Source organism: Chiloscyllium punctatum, chromosome 39, assembly GCF_047496795.1.
Source record: "Chiloscyllium punctatum isolate Juve2018m chromosome 39, sChiPun1.3, whole genome shotgun sequence".
Classification (NCBI taxonomy): domain Eukaryota; kingdom Metazoa; phylum Chordata; class Chondrichthyes; order Orectolobiformes; family Hemiscylliidae; genus Chiloscyllium; species Chiloscyllium punctatum.
In genome coordinates, this window is record NC_092777.1 from 41,621,115 (window position 1) to 41,635,184 (window position 14,070).

At 41.1% G+C, this 14,070-nt stretch overlaps 1 protein-coding gene across 2 annotated transcripts in view; it reads left to right on the plus strand.

Moving 5' to 3' along the window:
• The window catches only part of dus1l (dihydrouridine synthase 1-like (S. cerevisiae)), a 120,996-nt gene extending 109,179 nt beyond the window's left edge, over positions 1-11,817 (plus strand). For both annotated transcript variants that reach the window (XM_072558521.1, XM_072558522.1), the window contains exons 13-14: positions 8,984-9,059; positions 9,496-11,817. In XM_072558521.1, coding sequence (XP_072414622.1) covers positions 8,984-9,059; positions 9,496-9,605 — 186 coding nt within the window. In that variant the 3' untranslated portion in view covers positions 9,606-11,817. The remainder of the gene's footprint in view (positions 1-8,983; positions 9,060-9,495) is intronic.
• Positions 11,818-14,070: the final 2,253 nt, after the last annotated feature.

Here is a 14,070-nt window from a genome sequence, read left to right on the forward strand (position 1 = left end):
GAGTTAAAAGGTGACAGGGAATTCAGTAACTGAATAACGGGCTACTGTCAAAGAAGAGTATGTTCAGATATATTCCTTTGAAAGACAAAGGTAGGGCAAACAAATGACAGCTCCCTAAATGACAAACGATATTATCATAAAGAATAAGTGTGCTTTTGAAGATATCTGGAACAAAATGTAATTGAGAGCCAGACTGAATACAGAATACTCGGAGAGGATATACAAAAACAAATAAAAGAAGCAAAGAAGGGTTATGTAGAGACTGGCGGCCAATAAGAGAGAGAATTGTAAAGTCTTCTACAGGCAAATAAACAGTTAAAAAGGTGGTAAAAGGAGGAATGGGACCAAAAGGGACCAAATTTACATGTGGAGGCAAGGACATAGTTGCGAAATACATTCATCTGGTAATTCAGCTATCTTTGCCAAGGAAGAAGATGCTAACTGGACCATGGTGAAACAGATGATAATTTATCAATTAAAAGGATTTAAAATTGATTAAAAAAATAGTTTGGACAGGCTGTCTGTATGTGAAGTTGACAAGATAGCAGGACTACATGAGATATGACCAACGATACTGGGGGAAGTGAGAGTGGAAATTGCTAAAGTATTGGCCATAATTTCTCAGGTTATGAGGTGTTCATAATAGTTAGGAAATAAGAAAAGGTGAAAGGGATCACATTTTTGGTTAAGGAGAATATTGCAGTGTTAATAAAAGAAGATATCCAAGAGGGCAGTATCAAACTGACTAGAGCTAAGGAACAAAGAGTGCAATTAAATTGCTCAGTATAATCAATAAATCACCAGCTAGTGGAAACAATGTGAAGGAACAAAACTTTAAGGAACTTACTAAGGTGCAAATATCATACAGTAGTTATAATAGGACATCTTAATTACCCAAATGCAGGCTGGGTAATAGTTGTCTAAAAGATAGTCCGAGGCAAGTTTTCTTAGATTGTGTCCAGTCCAGCAAGAGAGGAGGCTCTTGTAGATCGGTAAGTTTGCAGGGGACACAAAAGTTGGTGATGTAGTAAATAGCAAGGAGGAAAAGCTTAGATCACATGGCAGTATAAGCAGGCTGGTCAAATGAGCAGACCAATTTAAACCTGAAAAGTGTCAGGTGATGCACTTTGGAGTATAGAGTATAAGAGAAAGGACGTTTATATAATTCACTAGTTTGGCCTCAGCTGGAGTGTTATGTGCAGTTCTGCATACCTCACTTTAGCAAGGATGTGAAAGCATTGGAGAGAGTGCAGAGCAATTTATGAGATGGTTCCAGTGTTGAGGAACTTCGGCCAAGTTAGGCTTGTTTTCCTTGTAGGAAAAGGTTGAGAGGAAATTGGATAAGTTTTCAAAATCATGAGTGCTTTGGACATCTTAGGGAAAAACGTTTCCTGATTGTGAAACTGTCAAGAGCAAGCGGGTACAGATTTAAAGTAAAGTGCAATTTCCTTTAGAAAGTCTCAATTGACCATGTCTCAACCATGCTCAAGGTACATTCTAGATTCTTCCTTCTTACTGTGTGAAAAGGTTTTTCCTCATGCCGCCATTGATCTTTTATCAATTACGTGAAATGTGTTATTTGGTTTGTGATGTTTCTGCCTATGACTACAGCTTCTCATTATCTGCCCAATCCAGACTGTTCGTGATTTTGAGCACCTTTCTCATGACCTTCTCCGAAGGAAACAAAAAACTTTTTTTTCACACAGCATGGTTTAAGCTCTGAAATGCACTGTGTAATGGAAACAGGTTGAGTTGAAGCATCCAAAACAGGATTTCGCTTTTACTTGTAAAGGAATAATGTGCAGGGTTATAGGGAGTAGGCAGGAGAATGACATTGTGAAAAGCTTATTTGGAATGCCAGTACAGTCACAGTGGGCCAAATGATTACCTCCTGTCCTGTTTTGATTCTGTGAAATTGCTGTTATAATCTAGATCTGGAAGGTTAAAGTACCAAGAGTTTTAATCAATGTATTTTGAAATTTAGCCAAAAAAAAATCCAATTTATTGAAGGTTAGAGACCAACTTAAATATTAGTTCTATGAATGCAATGCAAAAAAAGGTTCAAGTCAGTTCATCTGATTTGTATCTCTGGAGGTTGGTTTGGAGAACAGTGTACATCTACCTTATATTGCTTTTAAGCCATTGGCTTCCTACGTTTCGTGTAGTTAAATATAAATTGCCTCATGGCATTTATATCAGTGGATCCTCATACTCATGAACATGATTCTTTAAGAGGCAATTTTATGAAGCTGTGCTGCGGAAAAGAAGCTTCGTTAGTTGGCATTGCAATGAGATAATTCAGCCATGCACTGCTGTAATTTTCTGTCCTAATTTTCTAATGACTGGAAGTCTTGGGCAGTGTGCACTTGAATTTCTGATTAGTGTTGCCAGCAGGTGTATTTCTCTGCTAGCAGTACAGACCCTATAAAATTACTCCTGCTTAGTGTCATCATCATCATCCATATTATTACCCGTTGTGTTGAAATGGCAGGTGATCAGAGCAAAATGAACAATAATGACTCTGAACAATATCTTAAAATTAAACTCATGAAGTTATCAAATGGTCGGCTTGTGAGGACAGCTTATGATGTCTGTGCTATAAACACATAATGACAAGGTCTCTATTAACTCTACCTGCAAGGCAGTTACATGATGAATTTGTATTTTTTTTAACAAAGACTTATTGTCTTAGTATGACAGCTTAAGATGACAAGCATTTTTACTTAATTTTAGTGCCAGTTCAGGGCACACAAGCCCTAGAGTTCTTTATATCTGTCATTATAGTGTGTTGATATAATTAGTTTACACATCAAAGGTGAACAAAAGGAGAAGAATTTTAATTACTAACCTTAGGTTTGTTCATCCAATCTTTAAATTTAGATCATCCTCCACATAAAAAACTTCTCCCCTTCAACCTATGTCAGTTCTCCTGTGACTTCGTCCAGCCGGTTAATAACTTGTCCTGATATGAAGGGCAAGCTAATTTCAAACACTGAGTAAGCCTGTATCAATGTTGGATGATTTGATATTTAAAATTATTAACGCAGCATTGGATCAACACAGGGTCAGTGGAAAGGCACATCAGATGGTGTGTAAAAGGCAGCTGATTACTGAAGTCTGTCGCCCAGCTGTCAGACAGTCAAAAGTGACTGACGACTTGTCCACTTTTAGAGAACTCTTGGGGCTTTAATATTATGCAGTTTGTGGACTTAGTTCTGCTAAACTAAGTCACTGTTGCTGGCTAATTAGCCACTGGAAGGAAGCTGCCCAGGAGGTAAGGTTCTTTCTGCGATGGTTAGGTAACTGCAATTTACTGCCGCTACTAATAGGCTAGTCCTAGCTGGGCAAGCATCAGGAAGCTGTAGAAACTCCAGAAGTATATCAGACACTTGGTGTTGCTGCACCAAAATTCAGTGCGTTTGAGTGAATTGATGCCTTGCTAAGGAAAAACGGCAGTCACCAAATTTAAATGGTTTCCCATTGGAGACTTTTACCAGACTGAAGCTTATGCCAAAGAAAATAAATATTTAAAACTTTTGATGCAGCTTAGTATTAGTACAGGATTGGGTGGTAAATTGCATCACTGATTTGAACCTTTTGTTTTATAACCATAATTTGATAAATTTTTTTCTCATTCAGTTCAGTGAAACTAGCACTGGAAATTTGAGCGTTTCTCATTTTGGACACTGTGTTAACAATAGAAATTCTTGGGTCAGTTATGGCAGGGTTACATTTAAGTTAGCACCATAAAACATAGGAACAGAAGTAGGCTGTTTGTCCCCTCGAGCCTGCTGTGCCATTCCGTAGGATCACTCCTCACTTCCACTTCCCTGACTTTCCTCACAACCCTTGATACCCATACTGATCAAGAGTCTGTCTATCTTAGCCTTAAATATACTCAAACACTCTGTCCCCACAACTCTCTGACAGAGAGTTCAAAAGACACTGAACCTCTGAGAGAAGAAACTCTTTCTCATCATAGTCTTAAATTGGCACACGTCAATTCTGAGACTGTGCCCTATGGTCTTCCCCTCTGGTGAGGGGAAACATTGCCTCATTTTCACCATAGATATCCAATCCCTCTACACCTCCATCCACCATGACCAGGGCCTCCAAGCCCTCCGTTTTTTCCTCTCCAGACGTCCCCAACAGTACTCTTCCACCGACACACTCATTTGTTTGGCCAAACTGGTCCTCACCCTTAACAATTTCTCCTTTGAATCCTCCCACCTCCTCCAGACCAAAAGGGTAGCCATGGGCACACATATGGGCCCCAGCTATGCCTGTCTCTTTGTTGGCTACGTAGAGCAGTTGATCTTCCGTAATTACACCAGCACCACTCCCCACCTCTTCCTCCGCTACATTGATGACTGCATTGGCGCCACCTCATGCTCCCGCGAGGAGGTTGAGCAATTCATCAACTTCACCAACACATTCCACCCTGAGCTTAAATTTACCTGGACCATCTCTGACACTTCCCTCCCCTTCCTGGACCTCTCCATCTCCATTAATGGCGACCAACTTGACACTGACATTTTTTACAAACCCACCGACTCCCACAGCTACCTGGATTACACCTCTTCCCACCCTACCTCCTGCAAAAATGCCATCCCATATTCACAATTCCTCCACCTCCGCCCTATCTGCTCCCAGAAGGACCAGTTCCACCACAGAACACACCAGATGGCCTCCTCCTCTAGAGACCGCAATGTCCCTTCCCACGTGGTTAAAAATGCCCTCCAATGCATCTCGTCCACATCCCGCACCTCCGCCCTCAGACCCCACCCCTCCAACCGTAACAAGGACAGAACGCCCCTGGAGCTCACCTTCCACCCTATCAACCTTCGCATAAACCAAATCATCTGTCGACATTTCCGCCACCTCCAAAAAGACCCCACCACCAGGGATATATTTCCCTCCCCACCCCTTTCCGCCTTCCGCAAAGACCATTCCCTCCGTGACTACCTGGTCAGGTCCACGCCCCCCCCCCCCCCTACAGCCCACCTTCCCATCCTGGCACCTTCCCCTGCCACCGCAGGAACTGTAAAACCTGCACCCATACCTCCTCCCTCACCTCTATCCAAGGCCCTAAAGGAGCCTCCCACATCCATCAAAGTTTTACCTGCACATCCACTAATATCTTTTATTGTATCCGTTGCTCCCGATACAGTCTTCTCTGCATTGGGGAGACTGGGTGTCTCCTAGCAGAGTGCTTTAGGGAACATCTCCGGGACACCTGCACCAATCAACCACACCGCCCCGTGGCCCAACATTTCAACTCCCCCTCCCACTCTGCCGAGGACATGGAGGTTCTGGGCCTCCTTCACCGCTGCTCCCTCACCACCAGGCGCCTGGAGGAAGAACGCCTCATCTTCTGCCTCAGAACACTTCAACCCCAGGGCACCAATGTGGACTTCAACAGTTTCCTTATTTCCCCTTCCCCCACCTCACCCTAGTTCCAAACTTCCAGCTCAGCACTGTCCCCATGACTTGTCCAGACCTGTCCTACCTGCCTATTCCACCTATCCACTCCACCCTCTCCTCCCTGACCTATCACCTTCATCCCCTCCCCCACTCACCCATTGTACTCTATGCTTTCTCCCCACCCCCACCCTCCTCTAGCTTATCTCTCCACGCTTCAGGCTCACTGCCTTTATTCCTGATGAAGGGCTTTTGCCCGAAACGTTGATTTTACTGCTCCTCGGATGCTGCCTGAACTGCTGTGCTCTTCCAGCACCACTAATCCAGAATCTGGTTTCCAGCATCTGCAGTCATTGTTTTTACCTCAACATTTACCATGTCAAGCTGGTTATGTCTTAAAGAGCTCACCTCTCATTCTTCTGAAGTGAATAGGGTGACAACCTAATAGAGTCATAGAGATGTACAGCGTGGAAACAGACCCTTCGGTCCAACTCGTCCATGCCGTCCAGCTATCCCAACCCAATCTAGTCCCACCTGCCAGCACCCGGCCCATATCCCTCCAAACCCTTCCTATTCATTATCCCTTCCAAATGCCTCTTAAATGTTGCAATTGTACCAGCCTCCACCACTTCCTCCGGCAGCTCATTCCATACACGTGCCACCCTCTGCGTGAAAAGGTTGCCCCGTAGGTCTCTTTTATATCTTTCCCCTCTCACCCTAAACCTATCCCCTCTAGTTCTGGACTCCCCAACCCCAGGGAAAATACTTTGCCTATTTACCCTATTCATGCCCCTCATAATTTTATAAACCTCAATAAGGTTACCCCCCAGCCTCCAATGCTTCAGGGAAAACAGCCCCAGCCTGTTCAGCCTCTCCCTATAGCTCAAATCCTCCACTCCTGGCAATATCCTTGCAAATCTTTTCTGAATCCTTTCAAGTTTCACAACATATTTCCGATAGGAAGGAGACCAGAATTGTGCACAATATTCCAACAGTGGTCTAACCAATGTTCTGTACAGCCGCAACATGACATCCCAACTCCTGTATTCAATACTCTGACCAATAAAGGAAAGCATACCAAATGCCGCCTTCACTATCCTATTTACCTGCGTCTCTACTTCCAAGGAGCTATGAGCCTACACTCTAAGGTCTTTTTGTTCAGCCACACTCCCTAGGACCTTACCATTAAGTGTATAAGTCCTGCTAAGATTTGCTTTCCCAAAATGCAGCATCTCGCATTTATCTGAATTAAACTCCAGCTGCTACTTCTCAGTCCATTGGCCCATCTGTTCATAAGACAATCCCTGCATGTCGACCCTCATCCAAGTGAATCGTCTCTGAACTGCCTCCAATGAAATGATAACTTGCTTGAAATAAGGGGGCCAAAACTGCTCTCAGTACTCCAGATGTGGTCTCATCAGTGCCTTATACAGTTGCAATAAGACTTCCTACTCTTATATTGCAATGTCCCTGAAATAAAGGCTAACATTCCATTAGCCTTCCTGATTACCTGCTGCATCTGTGTACTAGCTTTCTGTGTTTCGTGCATAGATTCCCCCCCCCCCCAAGTTCCTTTGTATTGCAGCTTTAAGCAAATTTTTCTCCATTTAAACAACAGTTTTGTTCTCCCTTCCAAAATGAACAACTTCACATTTTCCCATATTGTACTCAATGTACCAAATTGTTGTCCACTCACTTAACCTATCCATAGCTCTCTGTAAACTGTTTGAACCATACCCTCACAATCTGCCTTTCCACCTGTTGGAGCTTCACCTATAGTTGAAGCTTTCTTATCTCAGCCTAAATTCAGTTCTTTACCCCATTCTTTGCATTTATTTACATGGGTTCTGTGGGTCTTTGCCTGGCTGCTAAGCCCAATCTGACCACACATGTAGCAAGTGTTCCTGGAAGGTGGAATGGTCCTTGTGCTCGAGATTGCTTTGGAGATGGTACCATTGAATGACAAGAGACCATGGTTAGACTTACTTATTGGAGAGGCCTTTGCCTGTCACTTGTGTGGTATAAATGTTCCTTGCCCCTTGTTAGCCCATGCAGATCTTGCTGTATTTGGATATGAACAGCTTTGGTATCCTGGGAGTCACCAATAGTATTGACCATTATGTGATCAGCATTGCATATCGTACTTCAGGGGATCATGAATGAAAGGTCATTGATGAAGCAGCTGAAGATGGTTGGACCTAGAACACTACCCTGATGAACATTTGCAGTCATGTATTTGAGATGAGATGATGGACCTCCAACAACCACATTTTTATCCCCTTTTGTACTCGAAATATCTCTAAACTATGGAGAGTATTGACCCGTATTTCCATTGGCCTTGGTCTTGCTAGGGCTTCTTGATGTATTCACACTCACTTCCTTTCTGGAGCTCAATTATTTTATCCAGGTTTGAGCCAAGCTGTAACAAGATGAGGAGCTGAGTGGCCTTGACAGAACCCAGAACTGAGTGTCGGTGAATATGTTATTGCCGAAAGAAAAGTACAGCTTGATGGCACTGTTGATGACCACTCCATCTTTACTAATGATGGAGTAATATTTGGCTGGGTTGGATCTGTCCTGCGTTTGCATACAAATTGTCAGATAAATGCCAGTGTTGCAAACTGTATTAGAACAGCTTAACTAAAGCTGTGGCAAGTTCTGAAGCACAAGGGTTCAGTACAATTGCTGGAATGCAGTAGCCAGTGCCTTAAGCTATTTCTTGATATCATGTGCAGCAAATCAAATTGCTGAAGATGGGCATCTGAGAGACTGTGAATTTGTGGAGGAGGCAGCGATGAATTATACTTGTGTTTTCCCTGTATTGCATTATCCTGCGTGATCACATTGCTACTGAAAAGTGGAAGAATGGACCACTCCCACACTAATATTTCACCAGCATGAATATGTGAAAAACACATTTGTACTGAACAAAAATCAACTTCTATATGCATATTTATAATTTCTACAAAGGTGGCAGAAGAAATTAGGTACAGTCCACACCAATTCTTCACAGTTCCTCCTGAAGCAGAATAGAAAGCATGTACTGCCTATGCAGAGTATATGAATCAACAGGAACCTCAAAGATTACTGTAAATGCTGCACTTATTATGTGCTGTGAAGATTATCATCCTTTACTTTTTATTTTTGTTTGCACCATTCTAGCTTTACATTTTTGAATGTATCCCTGAATACATTTGAAGGGTGAGCTGATTAGGAATTTAACCTCAACTTTTTAAGTCCACACTACTACTCACTCTGATGAGTTTAATACTAGAACAGTCAAAATTCTGAATATTCCAAAAGTTGAATACATTTAAAGGCAATGATCTCGGCTTAACCTCTTGGATATGGATTTATGAGACACTCTTTAATATATAATGAAGTTTGCTTAGAAAAGTTTTTTGGTGTAATTCTATTTGTCAAAAGCAGGTTTCTTGTTTAATGTTAATAATTCCTAATTAGATGAAAACAATATTGCAGTAAATACTGAAAGTGCATTGTATTTTTAATGCATGTTTTTGAGACTTTGTGCTTGTACACTTTTTAATTTGATATTCTGCAGGGGACTAAATGCATCTTCAACTTGTGTCGTGGGTGCTGCAAGAAAAAAGCTTTCAAAGAGCTGGCTGATTGCACAGGTCAGTAACAGTTATGGCATAGGTATAACATTGTGAACCCTCTTACACGAAATATAAAAATGAAGTGCTTAAAATGCTCAGCAGTTCAGGCAGCATCTGTGAAAAGGGTAGCTTAACATTCCAAGTGGAGAAGGAGAACATGCCTGAATGGTGACTGAAGACAAGTGTTATGATCCCAGACAAAATCATGTTTTTTTAAAACAAGGTAATCTTTCACTGAAACATAAGCATGCAATGCTGCAGACCTAGTTTTAAGAATAAAGTACAAGTTTATTATACCAAAGAAATAAAATAAAGCTATTTATGTAGTAACAATTTGAAAGATTACAAAACACTGTAAAAATACAGTAGTCCATCTGTTATATCTATAGGTTTGACATAATTTACTTTAAATTGCATATATACAGACTAAACTTGTTGGGTTTTTTATTGGTAGGTCATGGATTACTCTTCAAAACTAAACATGAAAAGAGATTGAAATGGAAATTATTGGAAGAAGGAATACTGGAGAATGGAGACAAAATTCATGAGCATTTGGATCAGTGAAGAAATCATTCTCAACAAATTGATTGGGTATCCGTGGTGTTTCAAATGCACACCCAATTATATGTGCGCGCACACACTTTTGCACGCACGCACACACATACACTTATACATGAACACACACACACACACTCAAATATAGGTATTTATCCACAGGGCTCAAGGTGACATTTCTTTGATTAAGTGTTAGTTATTTTTGAATTCCACTCAGACGTATTCCAATCAATTGGCAATATTTTGCTAGTTATGATTACAGCCCAGTATTTTCATGTAAGAATTGGCTTATTTTGGGACTTTGGTGGCCCATGCTGATTTTAATGTATGACTTATATTGTAGTGCTGACATTTATCCACGGTAGCATAATCACAAACAAAAATATGCTTTCCATGACAACATTAAATGTCCTCTTTCTCTGAATACAGAAGGTACACCATTCGATCAGTATTTAGTAAGGAGTATATGAGAATGATAAAGGGGAAAAGGTAATTACAGATGCAAATAGCACAAATCTGGTAAAAGTTAAAAATTGCACGACACCTGGTTATAGTCCCGGTTGTGTGGTTTTTGACTTTGTCCACCCCTGTCCAACATCGGCACCTCCGCATCCTGGTAAAAGTTGTAAATTTCTCCCAGGTCCTACTGCCTCATAGATTTCACTTGATTATCTTGAATGTTTTGCAGCAAGGAAAGGATTTTAATACATGTATTTTATAAACAATGTTCGCCACAAAAAAAATTGTAAAACAAAGTACACCCACAAGCATTTTTTAAAAAAGTAGTCAATTCTAATATTCTTTTATTTTTGGCTTTGGAGCTTACACTGTGAGACACCCACACTGCTTTTAGAAATTGTGTTAATCTCTACTTTGCTGAGTACATACGATTGTGTGTACCAAATTTACTGACCTGAGAAAAAGCTACTTAGGAACCTTATCAAAATTACGGTATTGAATGGAAGTATGAATGTTTGAATCCAGCCGTTGTTTTTCCTCACCTTTGCACGTGGAAAGTGAAATACAGAGATAGGTTTATAAATTGCCTTGGTCACAATAATGGAAAGATTATTTCTCAACAATCTGCTAAATTTTATTGGTGAACTTGAAGGATCAAATCGATTCCCTTGAAATTTGTGGTTGCTTCGATATGCATCAAAGAAATGCAAATGTCTTTTAAAACTAAGTTTGCAGCATTAAATTATTCTGAATTCATTTACCATTACAGTAATCTGTAAAGCATTTGCAATCATTTCAAATAAAATAAACTTTAATGTATTTAATAGATGACAGCTGAGTGAATTAATGAATCCCCATAATAATTTGTATGGTTGAGGGAAATTAACATAGCAGTTTACCTTTTAAGAATGTCTCCTTGCTATATTCTGATTTTTGTTTTAATTAAATTATATTTGATTCACAAGTGAATAACTTTGCTAGACATGGCATCAAAGTGGGTCAATACTTCCCTGTGCTGGAACTAACTTCTGTTTAACTGCATGTTGATTAGCTCATTTTTATCCAGTTGCCTGTTAAGTTTCAAGCGCAGCATCAGTGTTAGGGAACAGTAAAGCAATCATGTAGTTTCATTGCATTGGTAACACAGGTACTCCTATCACTAGCCATAACTCTCAATGGCCTGCAGTGATTTGTTCTTTACTATTAAATAATAACTAGCAATGTGGAAATGCATAATGTTCTCGATAGAAGCAACATGCTCACAAATTCTTGGAGGATGAAATTGGCCAATGATAGTCATGCAAAACCCGCTAATAGTGAATTAGAAAATAAAATTGAGTAACCATTTTGCTTCCATCTATTTTGCATTTTTACTATTGATCACTTGCCACTGAATTCCCAAACGCCCACCCAAAAAAAAATAGAAATTTTCCACTCCCCACTAAATTATTCATTGTGTCCTGGCCCTTTACGGTTAGATGGATACATTGAGCACAAGGACTTTGAGGAAAATAGAGGGATCTTATTGGAACTGGCATCCGAGGTATTTTAAATATAGCCATTAAGTAACAGCTGACGTAAGGAAACCTAAAACTGGTTTCCTGATTTCAGGCACTGCTGTAACCAGCTTTTAAATGATATTTTCTGTAAAAGATTTGAGGAAACATTTTGTCAGAATAGCAACTGATGAATGGCAAATTTATAATTTTGGTGATAATATTTTCCTTGGAAATATTTAATAAAGCTTAAGTTTTGTGTATAATTATTCATTTACTTGAATTTTTATTTTTATTCAATTTTTGTAAAAATTAAAGCTGCTTGAGCAGAGTAACATGGAGGAGGTTAGAGGGATAGGCAGTTGAGATGCTATTAGAGATTTAAATAGAAGAATGAAGAACATTAAATACACATTACAGATGTAGGACACATCAGTTATTACACTCCCAATTGCCTCCCTTTTTTTCTGCATTCAGCATTACCCTCTCTGTTTGCTGCTACTGCCTAATGTGCTGAACCAACTTCCCCTTAAACACAGCTTTCATGTGAGCTATTCTCTGTTGCACTTTACTCCATATTCTTAAATAAGTAACTTATTCTGACTTCCTACTTAATTTCTTGGTGACCGTCTTGTTGAGAGACTCTAACTTTATTCTTTCCCACAAGTGAAAGCACACTGTGTAGAGCCTATCAAAACACAACACAGGAACAGGCCCACCAAACCTGTGCTGATTCCTAATCCTTATTTGGACCTGCTACTTATTGCCCATGTACAGTTTCTATCTCTGTTTGCGTCCTGTTCATGTGCCTATCAAGATATACCTTAAATGTTGCTAATGTGCCTGCTTCCACCATCTCCAATGGCAGTGCATTCCAGGCACCCACCACCTTCTGTGTGAAAAATGTTCCCTGCACTTCCTTAAACTTTCCCCTCTCGCCCTGAACCTGTGCCCTCTCTTGGCTGACCTTTCCACCCTGGGAGAAAACCTCTGACTGTCACCCTAGCTATGCTCCTCACAATTTTGTAGATCTGTATCAGATCTCTTCTCAGCCTCTGTCCTTCCAGTGAAAACAATTCCAGTTTATCCAACCTCTCCTCATGACTAAAATCCACCAGACCGGGCAGGAGCCTGCTGAATCTCTGTACCCCCTCCAAAGCATCCACGTTTTTCTGGTAGTGTGGCAATCAGAACTGCATACAATATGGCCTAAACAAAGGTTTGTATAGCAGTAACATAACTTGCTAACTTTTATATTTGATTGCTTAATGAAGGCAAGTGGGAAGGCAGTTGAACTCAGGGCATGGTTAGGAGCATGGGACTGGGATATCATAGCAATTACGGAAACATGGCTCAGGGATGGGCAGGACTGGCAACTGAATGTTCCAGGATACAAATGCTACAGGAAGGATAGAAAGGGAGGCAAAAGAGGAGTAAGTTTGCAGATGACACCAAAATTGGAGGTGTAGTGGACAGCGAAGAGGGTTACCTCAGATTACAACAGGATCTTGACCAGATGGGCCAGTGGGCTGAGAAGTGGCAGATGGAGTTTAATTCAGATAAATGCGAGGTGCTGCATTTTGGCAAAGCAAATCTTAGCAGGACTTATACACTTAATGGCAAGGTCCGAGGGAGTGTTGCTGAACAAAGAGACCTTGGAGTGCAGGTTCATAGCTTCATGAAAGTGGAGTCGCAGATAGATATGATAGTGAAGAAGGCGTTTGGTATGCTTTCCTTTATTGGTCAGAGTATTGAGTGCAGAAGTTGGGAGGTCATGTTGCAGCTGTACAGGACATTGGTTAGGCCACTGTTGGAATATTACGTGCAATTCTGGTCTCCTTCTTATCGGAAAGATGTTGTGAAACTTGAAAAGGTCCAGAAAAGATTTACAAGGATGTTGCCAGGGTTGGAGGATCTGAGCTGCAGGGAGAGGCTGAACAGGCTGGGGCTGTTTTCCCTGGAGCATCAGAGGCTGAGGGGTGACCTTTTAGAGGTTTACAAAATTATGTGAGGGGTATGGATAGGATAAATAGACAATACTTTTCTCTGGGGTTGGGGTGTCCAGAATTAGAGGGCATAGGTTTAGTGTGAGAGGGGAAAGATATAAAAGAGACCTAAGGGGCAACTTTTTCACGCAGAGGGTGGTAGTGTATGGAATGAGCTGCCAGAGGATGTGGTGCAGGCTGGTACAATTGCAACATTTAAGAGGCATTTGGATGGGTATATGAATAGGAAGGGTTTAGAGGGATATGGGCCGGATGCTGGCAGGTGGGACTAGATTGGTTTGGGATATCTAGTCGGCGTGGATGAGTTGGACCGAAGGGTCTGTTTCCATGCTGTGCATCTCTATGACTCTCTAAGTGTGCTGTATGCCTCCTTGACAACCTGATCCACCTGTGTTGCCACTTTCAGGGATCTGTGGACCTATGTGCCCAGATCATTCTTTCTGTCAATTCTCCTAAGAATTCTGCCATTTATTGTATCATTCGCACCTGGATTTGATCTTCCAAAATGCATCA